We start from the raw sequence: 19165 nt of genomic DNA, 5'->3' as shown, positions 1-19165 counted from the left end.
GTTCTGTGCAAGTACTAAAACATTACACATGTTTAGATAGTTGCTAGGAAGAGGGATGGAATTGGTGGTTAAATAACAAAATTTCTGGCACGGACCAAAGACAATGGCTTTATTCTTCCTAATATTTAATTGAAGAAATTTCTGTCCATCTAATATTCGATGTTAGGCATGCAATGTGTTAATCAGAGCAAGTGGAAACATCGGCAGATGCAGTGCTAAGTTTAACTGGGTGTTGTCAACATACACATAGAATTTGTTGTTGTGTTTTAGGATGATGTAACTGAGGGGCAACTTATGAATGGAAAATAAAGTAGCAGAGAACTAAGAATATATTGTTTGGGGTTTCCTGATATAGTGGAGCCATTGCATGAAATGTTGTGGCTACAAATTGACAGATAGGAATAGTACCACGTGAGGATATTTCTATTCTGCTATGAAGTGTAGTGTGATCAGTTGAATCAAATGCTGCAAACTGGTCTAGTAAGAAAAAAATAGTTTATCACAATCCAAATCAGTCCTACTTTCTTTGTGTGTATTAATTTAAAGTTGCAAATGCCTTGACCGTTAAAGGTTTGGTCATGTGATCTGATGAATCCTTATGTGGCTGGCTGTCATTACAGGATTTTAAGGTAATCCTGCAATGTGTCTTGGAATGTTTTATAATATTAAAGGTGTTCATATTATTGGTGCTGTTATTTGAGAACCACGTTTCTCCCGTTTTCACTCATGATGAAGTCCTTTAATATTAGAAACCAACTTTCTGATTCTTGTTTGTTTTGTCTCCAGTTTGATGATCAAATAGGGCTGTGTTCTTGTGCAAGGAAGCAAGTTCCCATACAGCTTACAATGCATTTTTACCTGTTTTGTGTAGCAAGGCTATGTGATCACAAGAGAGAAGCAAACCCATTTCAGTTGTCAAGGACAAATGTGAGGTGATGCATTTTGGAAAGGAAAATCAGGGTAGGACTTTATACTTGATGGGAGGTGTTACTGAATAAAGAGACCTTGGAGTGCAGGTTCATAGTTCCCTGAAAGTGGAGTTGCAGGTAGATAGGATAACGAAGAAGGTGTATGGTATGCTTGCCTTTATTGGTCAGTGCATCAAGTGCAGGCATTGGGAGGTCATGTTGCAGCTGTACAGGACATTGGTAAAGCCACTGTTGAAATATTGTGTGCAGTTCTGGCCTCCCTCCTGTAGGGAGGATGCTGTGAAACACAAAAGGGTTCAGAAAAGATTTGCAAGGATGTTTTCAGGGTTGGAGGATTTGAGCAAAGGGGAGATGCTGAATAGACTGGGGCTATTTCCCTGGTGTATAGGAACCTGAAGGGTGACCTTATAGAGGTTTATAAAATCAAAGGGCATGGATAGGGTAAATAGACAAAGTCTTTTCCCTGGAATGAGGGAGTCCATACCTAGAGGTCATAGGTTTAAGGTGAGAGGGGAAAGATTTAAAAGGGATCTAAGGGACAATTTTTTCACACAGGATGGTGCATGTAAGAAATGAGCTGCCAAAGGAAGTTGTGGAGGCTGGTACAATCACAACATTGAAAAGGCGTCTGAATGGGTATATGAATAGGAAGGGTTTAAAGGGATAAGGACCAAATGCTAGCAAATGGAACTAGATTAATTTAGGACATCTGGTCTGCATGGACGAATTAGACTGAAGAGTCTGTTTCCATGCTGTGCAGTTCTATGATTGTATGAATGCGGGGGATTCAGTGACGGTAATGCTTGAATGTCAGGGGACAATGGTTAGATTGTCTCTTGTTCATGATGGCAATCCCTAATACCTGTGGTGTGAATGTTACTTGCTGTTCATCAGCCGAAACCTGAATATTCTAAGTCTTGCATCCTTTGGACACGAACCACTTCAGTATCTGAGGATTCATGAATGATGTTGAACATTGTGCAGTCATCAGCAAATATCCCCTCTTTTGATCTTAAGATGAAGGGAAAGTGATTGATAAAACAGTTGAAATTGGTTGGGACTAGGATACCACCTTCAGCAACTCCTGCAGAGGTGGTCTGGGTTGAGATAACTGACCTCCAACCAGTGGAGTGCTTCCCCTATTCCCAATGACTCCACGTTTGCTCCTTGATGCCACACTGGGTCATATGCAGCCTTGACGTCAAAGGCAGTCATTCTTACCTTACCTCTGGAATTCAGCTCTTTTTTTCCCCATGTTGCTGGAATATTGTCAGGGCCTATAGCCTTTACTATAACCATTGCCTCCACCTGTTTCTTGATATTGCATGGAATGAATTGAATTGACTGAAGACTGGCATCAGTGATGCTGGGGACTATGGGAAGAGGCTGAGATCGATCATCCACTTGGCACTTCTGGGTGAAGATCATGTGAATGCTTTAGCCTTATCTTTTGCACCAGTAATCTAGGCTGCTTCATCGTTGATGATTTGGATGATTGTGAGCCGCCTCTTCTGAGTTATTCATCTACCACCATTCACAGCCAGATGTGGCAGAAATACAGAGCTGGTCTGTTGGTTATGGAATCAATTAGCTCTATTATTTGCCAGTTTACATTGATTGACAGGCAAGTAGTCCTTTTTTCTTGTGACTTCACCAGGTTGACACCTAATTTTGATAAATGCCTGCTGCTGCTGCTCTTGATATGCCCTCCTACATTCTTCAGTGATCCCATGACTTGATGTTAAAAGGTAGACTGGTGAAAGTGCTGGACCATGAGGTTGTGGATTGAGTTGGACTACATTTCTGCTGCTGGTGGCTCACAGTGCCTCATTGATATGAAGATAGGACTTCATCTCCACAGGAACTGAGTGGTGATCATTCTTGTCAATACTATCATAGACAGGTGTATGTATGGCAGGATGATTGGTGCAGATGAGGTCAAGTATATCATCATAGAATCCCTACAGTGTGGTAGCTGGTCCTTTGGCCCATCAAGTCCATACTGACACTCTGAAGAGCATCTCACCCACACCCAACCTCCCTATCCTATCACCCTGCATTTCCTAATCAACCCCAACTGCATATGCTTGGACACTATGGACAATTTAGCATGGCCAATCCACCTAATTTGCACATCTTTGGACTGTGGAAGGAAACCAGAGCATCCGGAGGAAACCCACACAGATATGGAGAGAATGTGCAATTGCCTGAGGCTGTGATCAAACCCTGGTTCCTGGCACTGTAGGCAGCAGTACTAACTACTGAGCCATCATGCCACAGTGTATCCTTTTCTGTCTTGTGGGTTGTCTCACTGCCAATTGCAGACCCAATGTGTCCTTTAGGATTTGATCAGCTTGGTCGCTGTTGGTGGTGGACATTGTGGCAGGCCCTGAATGCAGAAGAAATGTCAAAAAAAGTTCACTGTTACAGTCAAATTTTTTGTGTTTTTGAATGTAAAGTTTTTTCTTGCTCTGGAAATAATATGTGCCATGTGTTTAACCAATAAAGTAAAATGTACAAAACTGAATTGTATGAACAAGCACATAGATCATAACCCTGATTTTGACTGTTTTAATTTGGACTAATATGATAGCATCACACCACCCTCCCTCCCCACCGTCAGTTGCTACACAGTAACAAAGAACCCATGAATGTGCAAATAAACCTAACAGTATGTTACAGAACATAATTGGGCAGTGTGACTCATACACAGTTAAGCCGATGGATAACAGTTTGTTCTTGTAGAATTATAAATGAGAAAGTGTAATTTATTCAGACTAAAAATTATCACCACCACTTCTGCCCCTCTATACTCAAAACTTTGGAAATCCTGTCAGTGTAATAGTTGGAATGCTAAATAAAACCGACCATATTCCTTATCATAGAAAATCTACAACTCTTATTGAAACGACGTCTATTTTAAAATATTGGACACGAAGTCGTTTAAAGGGAAGTTTTAAAAGTTGCCATATTCAGCTGCTTTGCAGTTAAGTACTGAATGAAACCGTTGCAAGTGCACCTCTCAGAAACAATCAGCTCATCTTAAACCTATCATGTCCACCTAATAGTGGGAAAGATGATTTAACAGCATTCAATACCGCCTACTAATTTGATCGGTTTTGACAGTTTTTTTGTTGTGGTTTCCGACTGGTGTAGCTAGTTCAGTTAGCTAGGTGAAAGTTCCCAATCTATCAAAAAGATTGTTTTGATTGATGAACCAGTGACATGGGTCGACAGTTTACAAAACTGAAGCTTACCAGATAGTTCACAAATAAGAAAAAGGTGTTTATCTCGTTATCTTATTTTAACTTTCAATAAGGCTTATGGCCTTAAACATGTTTTTTTCCCGAAATGGCTGCATTTCCTATAATAATTTTTTCATATGTTATCGATTGTTTATGAAAACTATCCAAACATATTTATAATGTGGTTTAATGGGTCAATTTTAAAATAAAATAGAATCAGAAATTACCGTGCTTGGAACAGACTCTATTCTGCTCTAAAACAGTTTCAGATTTTTCTTGGCCTGGTGAATGTATCCTCCTCGTTGAGAGAAGGCGCGGTGCTTCCGTATTTTTTTTAAATATCGAGAGGTTTGATCTTCAATCTTGTGTATGTCAATTCAGAGCCCTCCTACGAGCGGTTCCAGTGACTCGTTCATTATGTAATTTAGGCTTAAACAACTTTTTGAATCAACGCGAAAAGTTAAACTTCTAAAAAAATTTCACGAGAACTTATAAAAGACAATTCCTTTTGGCAAACTGTTTTGTGCACACAATAGATACGCCTTACCTGTGTGATAATTTTAATGTTATCTAATTGTGTATGGTTACCTAATCTACTTTAATACGCAATGGATTTTTTTCTTAATTTTTAAAGAAGTAGGGTCCTAGTGTCTTTATCTAACAAGAAGCGCTGGTTTGTGGAACCCGACGCAGGAATTTGTTTTCGAATATGTTTAACCAATCGATGAGACAGAACGGCAGGGGTCACGTTCGCTGTAAGGCTGAGTCTTGCAGTCTGGTGTGGATTTGGCAGCTCCGACGATGGAGGGCAGCGGTTGGCTGCCGCTCTGGCTTTCCATTTCAGTCTGGGACGAGAGTTTTTGGCTGCCCCATAACGTCAGCAGGGCGCAGCTGGAAAATTCGCAGGATCCAGTCTACCCCCGGCTTAAGGATTTGTACTTTATTCTTCCCTGGACCTGGGCGATCTACGTATTGCGGCTTCTCTTTGAAAGGTAATGGGGGAAAATACACTGAAGAGTAGGAGGAATTTGCGTTGGCTTTCCTTTTGCTAAACTGGCACTTCCTTTAATAAAACGTTTACGTATTTCTAATGATTTGAAAGTAATTTATTCGGTAATTTGACTATAAGTGGCCGTCAGCCCGCCCGCCCCCAAAAGACAACTACCCTCATCTTTTAAAAAAAGAGGCTTGGTCAATCCAGCTCGGAACTTCTAACTTCTCAAATGTGCTGGCAATGTTCAGCCGACAGACGTCGCCAGGCAATTGTAGTTCAGATGCATTGTCCACGCTTCTACAACCGTTTGACGCTTCGAATCTTACATGCAGCTCATCATGTTGCTCCTGTGATCAATATACACGTAGTCCGACTCCGAGGTTCTTTCCCCCAGCCCTGCACATTTTCCCCTTTAAATTTGTGTAGCTTTTACTTATTAACGATTTTACAACGCTCATTAAAAAATAGTGCTTTGAATGTAGTAAAAGATCCCAAGGCTATCAAAGAAAGTTTTAGACGCAACACTACTTAGGGAGATGGTAACAAGGTAGCCAAAATGGTAAGGTTAAGTAGTGTTTTAAGGGAGGTCAGGGAAGTTTATGAACGGAGTTCCAGGGATGTGAGCCTAGAGTACTGGTCTGGTTACATAGGTAGTGATTAAAATAAGATTGTGCAAGAGCTCAGAATTGGAGGAGCACGGAGATCTCGAGATTATAAAGCTGGAGGTGTCCAGAAATAGGAAGGGTTGAGATCATGGACGTATGGGAGAGGAAGGGTTTTAAATTTTAAAGTAGTGGTGTTGCTTAAACCGGAACAGTGTAGGCTGGTGAATGCAGGGTGAATTGGATTCACTGCATGTTAGGATAACTAGTGGGGTTTTGGATGAGCTCAGGTTTATGAAGGATGGAAAAATACTTGGCAACAGCATTGGGAAAATCAAGACTAGAGGTAGCAAAGACGTGGTTGAGTTTAAAAGCAAATGAGTTGAGGCAGGAACAGGCTGGAGAAGTTTAGGAAGTGGAAGCAGGCAAGCCTTGTATTGGAATAGATGTGTGAATTAAAGTACATCTTGGGATCACACAACCAAGTATGTGAGTGATGTGGCTTGATGACATGCAGCTGCCAGGGAGATGGATGGAATGGTGGTCAGGGAGCATAGTTTGTGATGGAGATAAAAGATGATGGCTTCAGTAGTCACAAATATTGTGAAGGAATTTTTCTGCTCATTCAGTACTAGGATGTTGGGACAATCTGTGTGAAGGTTTAGAGATGATGGTGAAGTAAAGTTTTTATTTCTTTTAATTTTACATGTGGAAGCTGATGTGTTTTCTGAGGATGTCACCAATAGGTAATCTTTCTCTAAAAATAGAAAGGGGCCAATGATATATCCTTGGAGGTGACCAGAAATAATGGTGTGGGCACTGGAAGAGAAACAATTGCTGATCGTTCTTTGACTACAACTGGATAGTTACTGAATGGAGCCAAATAAGTGTGGTCCCACCTAGCTGGTTGATGGAGGAGGGTTATTTGGAGAGGATGATGTGATTAACCTGACAAAGGCTGCCAACATGTTGGAGAAAGTTTAGGAGGAATACCATAGCCATAGACACCCATACACACACTCTCTCTTTCTCTCTCACACACGCGCGCGCACACACACACACACTCTCTCTTTTCCTCACACACCCACACTCTCTCACACACACACATTTGTGACTTTGATCAGGTCCACTTCAGTATTGTAGCAGAAATGAACACCTGATTTGGAGCAATTCAAATATGGATTTTCAGGAAACCTCATCTCGGATTTGGCTGATGAAACGCCTTTGAGGAATTTTGAAGAAGAAAGGAAGGATTGAAGTAATAAAGGGTGCAATTATGTTAAGTGATATTTTATTTTCTGATGGAAAATATGTCATGAAAGTCCAAGTACATTGTTCTTCATTAACTTAATAGAAATGTTGTTAAAAAAATCCACATTATAGTTACATTCAAACTACTAAACACCCGATAATGATAGGCACTGAACTTGTTCAGCGGTGATTATTGTTATGATTTCCATTTGCAGTGTTTTCCCCATCTTCTCTGCTACTCACATGTTTAAAGACATTAACTGCATACAGATAATTAAATACTCTGCACCTTTCCCATATGCCCATGTATTTGCATGCAACAAAATAGCTTAGTTGAATGTTGGAGTATTACAGCCAAACTTGATCCTATCCTTCCCCAAGCTTCAGTTCCAAAATAGTAATCAAAAAACAATCTGGGCCTTCTAAGCTCAGCAACACGTTGGATAAACATGATAATACACAGGGAGAAATATGTGAAGTTTATAAAGATGGTAAAGTCATGGTTATGTACATGACTACATCACAGTTGCAAAATATATACATTGGATAAGTAAATATGAATGACATTGTGTTTTCCTTTCACTTCAAAAAGTATATGGGGTATATATGGATGAGACTATTACTTGGGTAGCAGCACACAACTATGGTAGACTTAGAACATTTGCTGCTGTACATGGAGATGTCGGAGTTTCAAATTTAGTTTGGTGACCTAGTATTAAAATACAAATTTGAATAGAAATTTAGTTAAATTCAAGTTAATCAGGAAGAACACAATCCATTTCCCTTCTGTGCTTTGTTCCATGGTCTAAAAATTGGGAGAGATTCACTATCCTACATGTTACACTACTACACAGCCATAATTGCTTCCACTGTCTCAGGGCAGGCTGCTTGAATGGGAAGCATTTCACCCTTTATTCAGTTGAGTGCAGTGGATAATTGTTTTGTTGATCTGGTGAAGATCAGCTGACACTGCACAGACTAGAAATAAAACTTAGGACCTTCCTGCTCTAGATGACTCACTGACTCATTGTGCAAAATTCAATTAGCCATGAAAAGCACTTGTCAGTAATTTTCTATGAAGATATACATCGAAACTAAGAATTCAGCGTCCAGTGAAAAGCCGCCTACTTCTTAATAATAGTGATCTACCCCATATAAAAAGAGTGCTATTGAGTTACACTTTACACCATACTCCCTGCATGAGCTATCCAGCTCTTTGCTTTTCCAATATCTTTAACAAATCACACTGGTACTTCTCCATGGTTTTGACATCCTACCTATAGTGGGGTTCTCAAAGACAACTATATATAATGTATTAAAATAAAGGGGACCTAATCAATGTAGTAATTTTACATTAAAATTCTTGTCTTGGTGACTTGTGCCATGTAATGCAAAAATACAGGATCATACTTTTTCTCCCCTTATAAATTTGAATTTTTGTTATATTGTCAAGGGATTTTCTGGGCTGAGACTGAGGCAGGGGGGAGAAACATACTGAAGGCTTAATTCCTCCAGCACAAGGCTGCATCGTACAATAATACTGACAAATATCTGCACAGATTGTGCTCTGAGCCCATACTGCAAGTTGGTTAACACCTATAGCATGTTTTGCTGCAGTCATCCTCAGTATAAGCTATCTTCCCCAATTTGATGTCATAGTGTTTATGTTGATATTGTCTATCCAATTATCAGATTCAAATCAATTAATGAACGTGGTGAACAACAGTATTCCCAGCAGTGATCCTGTAGAACACCACTTCCCAGCCTCCTCCATCCTGAATAAACATCTTGAAACTCAACTCTGTTATCTCTTTTGTAACAAGTTAGCTATTCATTCTGCTACTCGTCTCTAACTTCACATTCTCTGACCTTAGTCATGGGTCTGGTACACATACCTTTACTGATGATTTCTTTAAAAAAATCGCAAGAATATTATGTTCACTGCATTATCCTTGTCTTAAATAATGCAACATTTTTGGCCAAGCATGATGTTTGAAATCTGCTCAGACTGTTCTTGGCTTTTTCTTTCCAGATTTCTTTCTATGTATCTTTGAGTAAAGATTACATTACCTGTCCTCCCACCAATATTAGGCTAAAGGACCTACAGTGCTGTAGGACCTTTTCTATCTCCCTTTTTAAATACTGTATAGGAGTAATATTACCTGTTCATCAATGTTTTGGCATTTCATCTTTTTATTTGAATTTTATATGTCCATATCTAATAAGTCTTTGCTGTCACTTCCTTTAGTTTCTTTTGGCATGTGTTAGTGCAATCTATTTTGTCCGCAAATTTTATCCTTTTGGGGTATAGTTATCCTTTCAGCTATCACTCCCCTTCCCATCTTAAAGTTTTTGAGATTTTATTTTGACATCTTTTTAAAAGACATGTCTGTCATGTTAACCTCCCTGGTGAAAATTGAGGTGAAGTAACTTTCAATATTTGTGCCATTTCATAGTTATTAGTCTTGATTTTATGCAATCCTTTGAGATCCTACCTCCAGCCTTATTTTTGTTTTGTTCTTTCTATACTTGTGCTATTTATTATGTTCTTCCAAAATTTTAATTTTTTGATCCTTTTTGCTCTCCTAATACTTTTTCGTTATCCTTTTGTTCATCTAAGATATTTTGTTATTGATTAGATTATACTTTTGTTGAACAGTAAACATTTTCCCTGAACTCACATGAGTGCATTCTTAAAGAATCCCTATGGCTATTTTAGCTCCTTTTTCAACGTTTTAAAAAATATATCCCTCATTCTTCAAAATTAGCTTTATTGCAATCTATTGCACTTAAAAGATTTTTTTAAAACAGTAACCTTCAAAGCAGAATTGAATGGAAGTTTGTTATACTGTGGTTTAATATTATACAGATTTGCTTGTAGTCTGGGGGTCTCAAGACTTCCAAAAGTGTTATAACCTTTATTTAAATCTTCATTTTAGTTGTTAAAAATGAGTTTTCTTATTAGTGATGTTTTTACCTTTTGGACACTAACATCTGCATTATAATAATCTTCACTGTATGCTTGAACAGCAAAACACTTACTGGGTTACAGAGAAAGGACAAGCAACGTGGTAATTGGATAGCTGTTTGAAAGTAACAACATGGTCATTGCTGGAGGCTGGTGTTTTGTATGGTGCAGAATAAAGCTGATGGCGTGGATTAATAGAGCAGAAGTAGACCAGTCAACCCCTTGAGGCTGCTCTATTGTTGAACAAAGTCATGGATGATTTGTTTGTGTTTGGAATTCCACATTCTCATCTGCTGTGAATAACCTGTAATTCTCCTGCTTCACAAGAATCTATCCACTTATATCTTAACAATATTTACGTACCCCACTACCCCACACGTGAAAAGTAGCGGTAGACTGTAGAGCACTACTGTTGGATTTTTGTTAGCTGATCACTCCTCTGTTTGTGATTGGTTTTCTTTGTGTAAATACCCTTGAAAATTTTGTTTCTTGTGGGTTAGAATCTTATTTAGAAATCCGCTTTCACCTTGACTTGACCAATTCAATCTGTAGTCAAATAAAAATAAAGTATAGCAGATGCTGGAAATCTGAAGCAAACACGATACTGGAGAAAATCAACAAGTCTGGCAGCATCTGTGGAGGAAGAAACAGAGTTAACATTTCAAATCCAGTATGACTCTTATAGGAACATCAGAGTTGGCTATTCAGCTCCTGTAGCCTGTTCTGCCATTTCAGTGAGATCATGGCTGATTTGTGGCCTACCTCAACATATCTCTCTTTGGCCCATATCTCTCAATACTTTTGCTTAACAATTTATCTATCTCCAATTTGAAACAAACAACTGATCCAGCATCAAATACCATTTATGGAAGGGAGTTCCAAACCTCTTCACCCTTTGTGTGTAGAAGTGCTTCCTAACATCTCTCTTGAATGGTCTAGCCCTAATTTTTAAACTGCCTCCTAGTTCTAGAATCCCCAACCAGTGGAAATTTATCTTTATCTACAGTCTTTTTTTTTCTGTTTAATATCTTGAAGACTTCAATCAGATCATCCCATAACAATCAAAATTCTAGACAAATAGGCCTAATTTGTATAATCTCTCCTCATAATTTATCCCTCAAGTCCAGCTATCATTAATGTAAACCTCTGTTGTACTCCCTTCTAGGGGAGTGTCCAATATATCCTTTCTAAGGTGTGGTGCCCAGATCTTCTCATTTGTACTCCAAATGGAGTCTCACCAGGGTTTTGTATAGCTGTTTGTGGCATTTTAAAGATTTTCAGAGCTACAATCTGCAGCCACTTATGAGAGAGGAACATCAAACCAATGTAGAGTGACTTTATTCATTTTACCCCTCCCAGTGAGAAAACACTTGGCCTTCACCCTATACCTCAGACATACAAACAAGTTGAGACATGAGTATGTGTCCTATCGTTTCATATCATAAACAATGACAAGTACTCCTAAAATAGTTTTGAAATAAGTCAATAGCAGATATGATTTTTAGTTCTCATTGCCTTCTCCTGTTATTAAAAATTCTAATTTAGAACATTGTAGATTTCAGTGCTACAACACTACAGTATTTGTTATTTCAATATCACTTTTTCTTTGTCAGATGATTAAATTTAAACACATGAAACACATGGATACGGTAATATTGTTTATAATATGTGTACAGCATACACAGTGGAAACCACAAAATTATATAAATTATTGAACAGGCATCTAATTTATAAATGTGATGTTGTATATTAATATAGTAGTGCTCTGAAATTGTTCAGATTTTACTTTTAGTGTAGCACCTTCACTATGGGTTTACAGATATCAATAAGTATATCTTCCAATCAGTGGCGGGCTCTGCCAAATGCCATGGTCTATTTTAGAGGGTTCTGCAGACCCTTTGGATGTGAAATCTCACAAATGCAGTTGTTTTCATTATATTAAAATAATTATGCACTTGGTGACTTTTTTATAATGGTGTGCTTACTGGTATATTCTCAATTTCTGTATTTTAATGGTTTTAGGTTTATTGCAACACCATTTGCTAAGTTCCTTGGAGTAGATTGTAGACCAATCCAGAAGGCTCAGCAAAATGTTGTTCTTGAAAAAGTGTTCAAAGATATAACTACGGTGAGATTATATTGATCATGTCTTTGAAATAATTAGTACAAGAGGATAAGTTTTAGAAGTACATAAGCTAAATAAATAACTTTACACCAAATAGTCATTATATATCAACTGTCTCTAGGATTAAGTATCTCATTTTACTTAATATTCGGTACCAGCAACTTGTCGTTATATAATTGTTTGAATGTAGTAGAGCATTTTATACATTGCTTTGATGAACAGGGATTCATAGAGACAAAGAAAACAGACTAAAGGAGGAGATATGAGGGTTTGGGCGAGGAGGGTGGTGAGGAGTTTAGGGTGGGAATTCTAGAGTATGGGACCTATGTGGTTGAAGGTGTAGCCAGCATTGGTGAGGTGGATGGAGGAAAAGATGCATAAGAGACCACTCAGAAGAATGAAGAGTTTTAGGGGCAGGATATTGGGCTGAATAAGGTTGTAAAGATTAAAAGGGATTAAAACCAGGATAGAAGTTACAGCTTTGACGTGTTTGGGAATTGGAAGCCAGTGAGACTGGAATAATGGATGAGTGGTACTTAATACAGATATGGAGAGTAGAAATTTGGATGTGCTGTAGTTTACAGATTGTGGAGCAAGAGAGACAAAGCAGGACAGCACATAATAATTGAGCAGGGAGATGATCAGAGACATGGCAGTTCTAGACAGAAAACAAACAATGATGATAATGTTGTAAGAGTCTCCAGTAAAATCACCAAACATGTTTTATGTGAACTACTAATTCAAAAGTGGACGTTTATTTTCCATTGCCCACAATTATTGTTTTTTTCAAAAAAACGATTCTCTTCAATTCTACACTTTGATATATGTTAGTCCTGATTTTTACTTCCTTGCTTTGAGTGCATTTTGATTTTGTTGAATAGCACGGTAATTTATATCGGAATTATTCAATGAGCTAATTTTGCACCTGGGAAAAGATACAAGCTGGACAATGCAAAATAAACAGCCTGATGTCTTTGAGGCTGCTGTGGAAGAATCATAAGTCTGGTTTCTGTTTCAACTGTCATATCAAAGGAAGCTGAAACCTGCAAAGGAAAATTTAATATCAAAGAACTATTGCAGGTTTCTACATCTACTGGGAAATTGTTATCCTGAAAAATAATATCCTGATGTTTAATAATGAATTTTATGTGGCCATTTAATAATTTTGTAGGAACCTGGTAAAACTCATCTAAATCGTTTGGCAAAACAACTGGATTGGGACACAAAGAAAGTGATACAATGGTTCAAGCTGCGGCGATACCAGGACAGACCAAGTCTGCTGACAAAGTTCTGCGAGAGCATGTAATTGATTTTCATCATACCACTTTTTCTGGTATACTTTTGAGAACTCCGAGACATTCCGTATTGTTTACATGTAGGAAGTTTATTTTTCCCAGCATTTCTCTATTTCATACCTCACTCATTGCAGAGATAATGGCAGGACCTCCCAGGTCCCTGACAGTACCTCTTCAAAGAAACCCTGCAGCAGAACCTGTTTTTGGGTTGGGCTTCAACTTTTGATCTGAGGTTATGTATGAGGTGGGCAGCTGAAATTACTTGCAGGAGAAGGGTGAGCTGTCTCTTGATGTCTGGTTATTTAGACCTGTGATCTAATTTCAGGCCAGTCTTGGGCATTACGTTATTGGACAGTAAGAAGATAGTTTAAAATGCATGCATTTGACTTTGTTTTATTTTTCAAATTTAAGTGTTTCTATACACTGTTACACAGTATTAATAAAACTTTGATTTTCTTCTTACAGGTGGAAGTTCACCTTCTATCTATGGGCCTTTTCGTTCAGTTTTTATTATCTGTCAAAGGTAAGGAAATAAATCAGTCTTATTTTAAATATTTAATTGTGAACATGTACCAGCACAGAAAACAGGTTTTTTTGGGTGTCTCTCAAATTGGTAAAATGTATGTCAATTCTTTTCTCCGCTATTGAGTTTGCCTTTCTTGAAGGTGATTGCTGTTTGGTGGGGTACAATTCTGTGGGTGTTAGTCATCACATGGAACCTCGGTTAAGTAGCCTTTATTGAGGCCTGTGCCCTGATGTTAATGGTTAGTGAGTTATTTGACTGCCAGGCCATCACATCTGAGTCTGATCTGTTTCACTTAAGCCTGTATTCACAGCAAGAGTTATTAGATAGCATTGTAAAAAAAGTGAACCCTGTTTTTGTCATGCTGCGGCCAGGTATAGCTTTCTCCCCCACTTTTGTTTCCCTAACTGAGATCAGCTCATTCAGTACAACCAGTAATCAAATTTGGACTTTGATTTGGTTGCACAGTCCAGCAAACTCACCAGAGAAATTCACGTAAGTTCTCAAAGGATCTTTGGTTTTGAAAGCTCACTATTTGTTTGTTCCGTTCAATTGCACAAATTTACAGATATGTTAATCTATAATCAGAACTCAGTCAACAACTCTGGCACAAATGCTTTTTTGGCAGTTTAACACTGAGGAGGCAAACAGCTCAGCTGGGAGTCTGCCAGATTCTTATGTGTTAGTGCTTAAGTCTTGACTGATGCAAACTGGGTGAGAATCAGTTATATTTTAAGTGTTTAAATCAGTGCCTAAACTGTAACTCATTTTCTTTGTTCTGTTTTGTACAGTGGTACTGCATTTATATTTTTCTTGGTAGACACCAATCTTGTGTCAGAATTGATGTGTGTATTTCAAAAAACTTCTGCTTAAATTTGTTTTGTTTTAATTGTTTTTCATACAGAAAGTGCATTGACTTTTTAACTTTATGTATGGTTCTTTCCTCAACAGAGTCCATGGCTATGGAATACCAGGGAGTGCTGGTACAACTATCCCTTTCATGTGAGAATTATTTTATTATCTTTTGATATTAGTGTTCTGACACATTATTGCATCCTCTGATTCTGGGTAAAAATGAATTTATTATCTTGGCCATGGAAAATGAACAATTTGAAGGCCTTCATTGACCATCTCATGAACATTACAAACCCTGATTCATATAAACAAATCTTCACTCCTGACTGTGGTTTAGGGATATTCCAGGAGGAGGAATGGTCGGTGATGGCAGGGTCAGAAGCTTTGTCCCAAAAAATAATTCTTTTATAACTCTGAGAAAAGCCCTTGACCTACTATTGCATTCTAAGTGTTGCTAATGCAAAGAATCCAAGCTGTATCTCACTTAATTATTATACTTTACTAGACAGTAAATAATGGAATCTAGATTAAGAATGAATGAGAAAAAGACCAGGATAATGGTAATGAGCAGAGACAAAACCCCAGAAGTGAAAACTGAGGTAAATGGACAAGTCCTGGAACAAGGGCGGCATGGTGGCTCAGTGGTTAGCACTGCTGCCTCACAGCGCCAGAGGCCTGGGTTCAATTTCACCCTTGGTCGACTGTGTGGAGTTTGCACATTCTCCCCATGTCTGTGTGGGTTTCCTCCGGGTGCACAGGTTTCCTCCCACAGGTGGATTGGCCATGCTAAATTGCCCGTAATGTTCAGGGATGTGTAGATTAGGTGAGTTATAGGGGGATGGATCTGATTGTGATGCTCTGAGGGTCGGTGTGGACACTGTAGGGATTCTATGGATATGGATTTGTATGAAAGTGAAAGAATTCACCTATCTTGGGCAGGTTATTGCAGGCGATTTGAAGATCTGGTTGTCAGAATGAAAGATGTGTAAACCTCAAGAAAACTGAATATTAAGAAAAGAATGAGGTGCTACATTTTATCTTCTGTGTTGAAAGCCTCTGAGCAATGGACAATAAACAAAGAGGCTATGTGACATGAAGATGGATGTTCACTTATCCTACACAGCCAGTATAGACTAATGAGGAAATGCAGGAATTTGCTGGAGAAAAAAGGAAACAAGCCAATAAAATCAAATAAAGATTATGATGCTTTGGTCATATCATTATAGCAGATCGTAGAGAAAGATTGTTATTGGAAATAAAGACTGGCAGAAAACATAGGAGAGGGAACAGAGGGGAAAAATGGATGATGGGTGTAATGGACTGGATACACCTGGCCTATTCAGAATATGTAAGGTCAGCACAGGACAGATCAGAAATTGAGATCAATGGCAGTCAAATCTTTCGGATCAAGATGACTCCAATAAATGAATGAAATACTGGCAAAAGTTTTGATCCAGGTGATCACAGCTGAGCCAAATCCTGTCCCTGTGTATCATCTGCACACACAACAGGGTGTTACTGGATAATAATCAGTTGTAGGAATTTTCTCTTGATCTTGCTTCTTATCTGTTTGGGATTCTTGGGTCAAATGTAGCATACCAATGCTATTCAGCTAACCGAGGTTAGCTATCTCAGGCCAGATGAGGACTGAACTATAGTGTATATTTTCTCAATAACATACCATGCAGTAAATTTACAGGCCAGCTAAAGGCAGTGTAACATAAGAATACTTTTAATAGGCACAGTTAAAACCATGAGGACAGGCTATGGCTTGATTTTTTTTAAAAAAAACCCATATTGATCACTATATCTCTTTCTCCTGCATTAGCCTAATAGCTGCCTTCAGTTCTTTTCTTGCGCAGGATTACTTTGGATATGCTACACCAAAACAGACCATTCAGATCAACTGAACTATGTTCCAGTAGGTCCTCCTTCCATCTTTCTTTTATCTAAATCTATCACTATAATCATTTCTTTTCCTCTTTTGTATGTTTTTCTGGTCTCCCCTCAAATAGATCTTTAAATAGACAAATATTCACTTAAGCACAACTTGTAGTCAAAGGTTCCATCTTCTCAGCACATTTTGGGTGAAGATATTTCACTCATTGAGTATAAAAGAAGATATAAACTATTTTAGCTGTACGTAGCCATTTGTTTTTAATTGCATCTCCACTTGTGTCTGCTTTCGTGTTCAAGCAACCACCAAAGATGAAGCTATCCAAGTTTTTCGATCTGTCTCCTGATAAGTCTACCTGTCTAACAAGTTTATCCAGCTCCAACCTTCTAATATGTTCTTTCAAATCAATCCAAATTCTTGCACTGCATACGCCCCATAGGAGAACAGCTTTATATTCTCATTTGAAAGGATGAAGTAAGGCTCATTTCTGTGCCAACCTCGTCCAATTGCTTCAACAAATTCTTAAAATACTTTGGAAGTTTTTCAATGTATACTTAGTTAAAGTAGCAGGTTGATATTATTTCCAAATTGTTTTAAAATTTTCACAATACATTATTTGTTATTTAGTTTGATTTTTATACATGAAATTCTGGGGAAGATGTGGTGCAGTGTTAATGTCACTGAATTAGTAATTCAGAGAATTCCATCCTCTGTCTCACTGTCCAAAACTCCAAATACTCCTTCCAGGTTAAGCAGCAATTACATGTACTTTTAATCTAGTCTACTGAATTTGCTGCTTACAATTTTGTCTCCTCTCCATTGGAGATACCAAATGCAGACTGAGTGACTGCTTTGTGGAACACCTCTGTTTAGTTTGCAAACATGATCCTATCTTTCAGTCATTCGCCATTTCAGTACGCTCATCCGGCTGTCACGCTCCCGTTTCTATTCTGTGTTCTGAGTGATCCACTGAAGTCCACTGCAAGTTGCAAGAGCAGCTGCTAATTTTCTAGTTAGGCACTTTACACCCTTTTGGACTCAACATTGACTTCACCAATATTAAATCATGAACTCTGTCTTATATTTTAATACCTTTTTTCCATTTTTCCCTCAGTTTCTGCATCACGTTTTCATATTTTTGTTTTCAGTCTGAACCCACTTTTATTCTGCCAACAGATAATCTAAACCAATGCTTTGTTGCTTCTCTACAACCATCACCATTCCCTTTGTAATTTGTTCTCTGTCAGCTTTGATTTCTTACCTCTTTCCAACTCTAGCCTTTCCCTGACCTTTCCTCATGTTCCATTTACCCCTTCTCCCTACCCACCTTTTCAATAGCTTAAATCCAGAACATTTCTAGCTTTCTTTAATTCCAAATAAGAATCTCATTGGCTTGAAATGTTAACTCTGTTTCTTTCTGTACAGATGCTGCCAGACCAGCTGAGATTTTCCAGCACTCTTCTTTTATATATTAGTAATCCAGAAGCCCAGGCTAATGTACTGAGAACGTGTTCAAATTCCACAATGACAGCTAGTTGAAACTAAATTAATACTTCTGAAATATGAAATTAGTCTCAGCAAACATCATTGATTTGTCTTTAATATCCATCTGCTTCACTGTTTTCCTTTAGGAAAGGAAATTCGCTATCCTTACCACGTCTGGCCTACGTGTTACTTCAGACCCATTGCATTGTGATTGCCTTAACTGCCTCTGAAATGACCTCGCAAACATTTTAGTTTTAAGGGCAACAAATGCTGGCCTTTCCAGCAGCACCCACATCCCATGAAAGAATAAAGGGAATAAAATTCAGAAGGACTTCCCTAAATTATGAGTCAATCTAATTTTTAGTTATGCCTAGACTACTTACTATAGATTAAATAAACACTCTTTTTAATATTTGATGAAATGTTTGCTCCCAGAGTGCAAATTTGAAGGATATTAAATATATCCAGCTTTCTCCACTTCAATGACCAATGTGCAAAAGACAGGCTAACCTTGTTTTGTCCTAAAAGTGTGTTTGAGTCCACCTGAGCTGATGTGAAAGAGTCCTTACGTTAGCAACCATTCCTGTTCTAGATATAATAAACTCAGCCAGTTTCTAATGAGTGCAGTGCAACAAATTAATCTACCAGTAAATGATAGAGAGACAAAATTTTTCACATGGAAAGCAGCAGTTATATTGATGAGGTATGTTTTTTGGAGGTTAGAAAAGAAAAAAGTTTGTATCATTATAGATCTGATCACATGGACAGGGCATACTAAAGATCTCATCTACTGCATGGTACTTTCAAAAATGCATATTCTCTCAGATAATGTGAGTTCTGGAGAAGAATCAAATTATACTCAGTTAATTTTGTTTCTCTGTTCAAAAATGCTGCCAGACCTGTTCTGTTTCTCTAGCACCTTCTGTTATTGTTTCAAATTTCTAGCATGTACAGTATTTTGCTTCTTTATAATAATCTCTCAGCAGTCCACCAACT

At 38.1% G+C, this 19165-nt stretch overlaps 1 protein-coding gene across 1 annotated transcript in view; it reads left to right on the top strand.

Annotated features, from left to right (window-relative positions):
- The first annotated feature begins 4868 nt into the window (after nt 1-4868).
- Nucleotides 4869-19165, top strand: part of LOC125466411 (ceramide synthase 6-like) — a 31203-nt gene continuing 16906 nt past the window's right edge. Inside the window, 6 exon segments of the mRNA XM_048560867.2 lie at nt 4869-4937; nt 4940-5166; nt 12012-12117; nt 13286-13416; nt 13875-13932; nt 14884-14934. Of these exon segments, the coding sequence (XP_048416824.2) occupies nt 4884-4937; nt 4940-5166; nt 12012-12117; nt 13286-13416; nt 13875-13932; nt 14884-14934 (627 nt within the window). The 5' untranslated portion in view covers nt 4869-4883.

The sequence above is a fragment of the Stegostoma tigrinum genome, chromosome 31 (genome assembly GCF_030684315.1).
Source record: "Stegostoma tigrinum isolate sSteTig4 chromosome 31, sSteTig4.hap1, whole genome shotgun sequence".
NCBI classification, from domain to species: domain Eukaryota; kingdom Metazoa; phylum Chordata; class Chondrichthyes; order Orectolobiformes; family Stegostomatidae; genus Stegostoma; species Stegostoma tigrinum.
The sequence above is the reverse complement of the archived record's forward strand: the minus strand, read 5'-3'. Positions and strand labels throughout refer to the sequence as shown.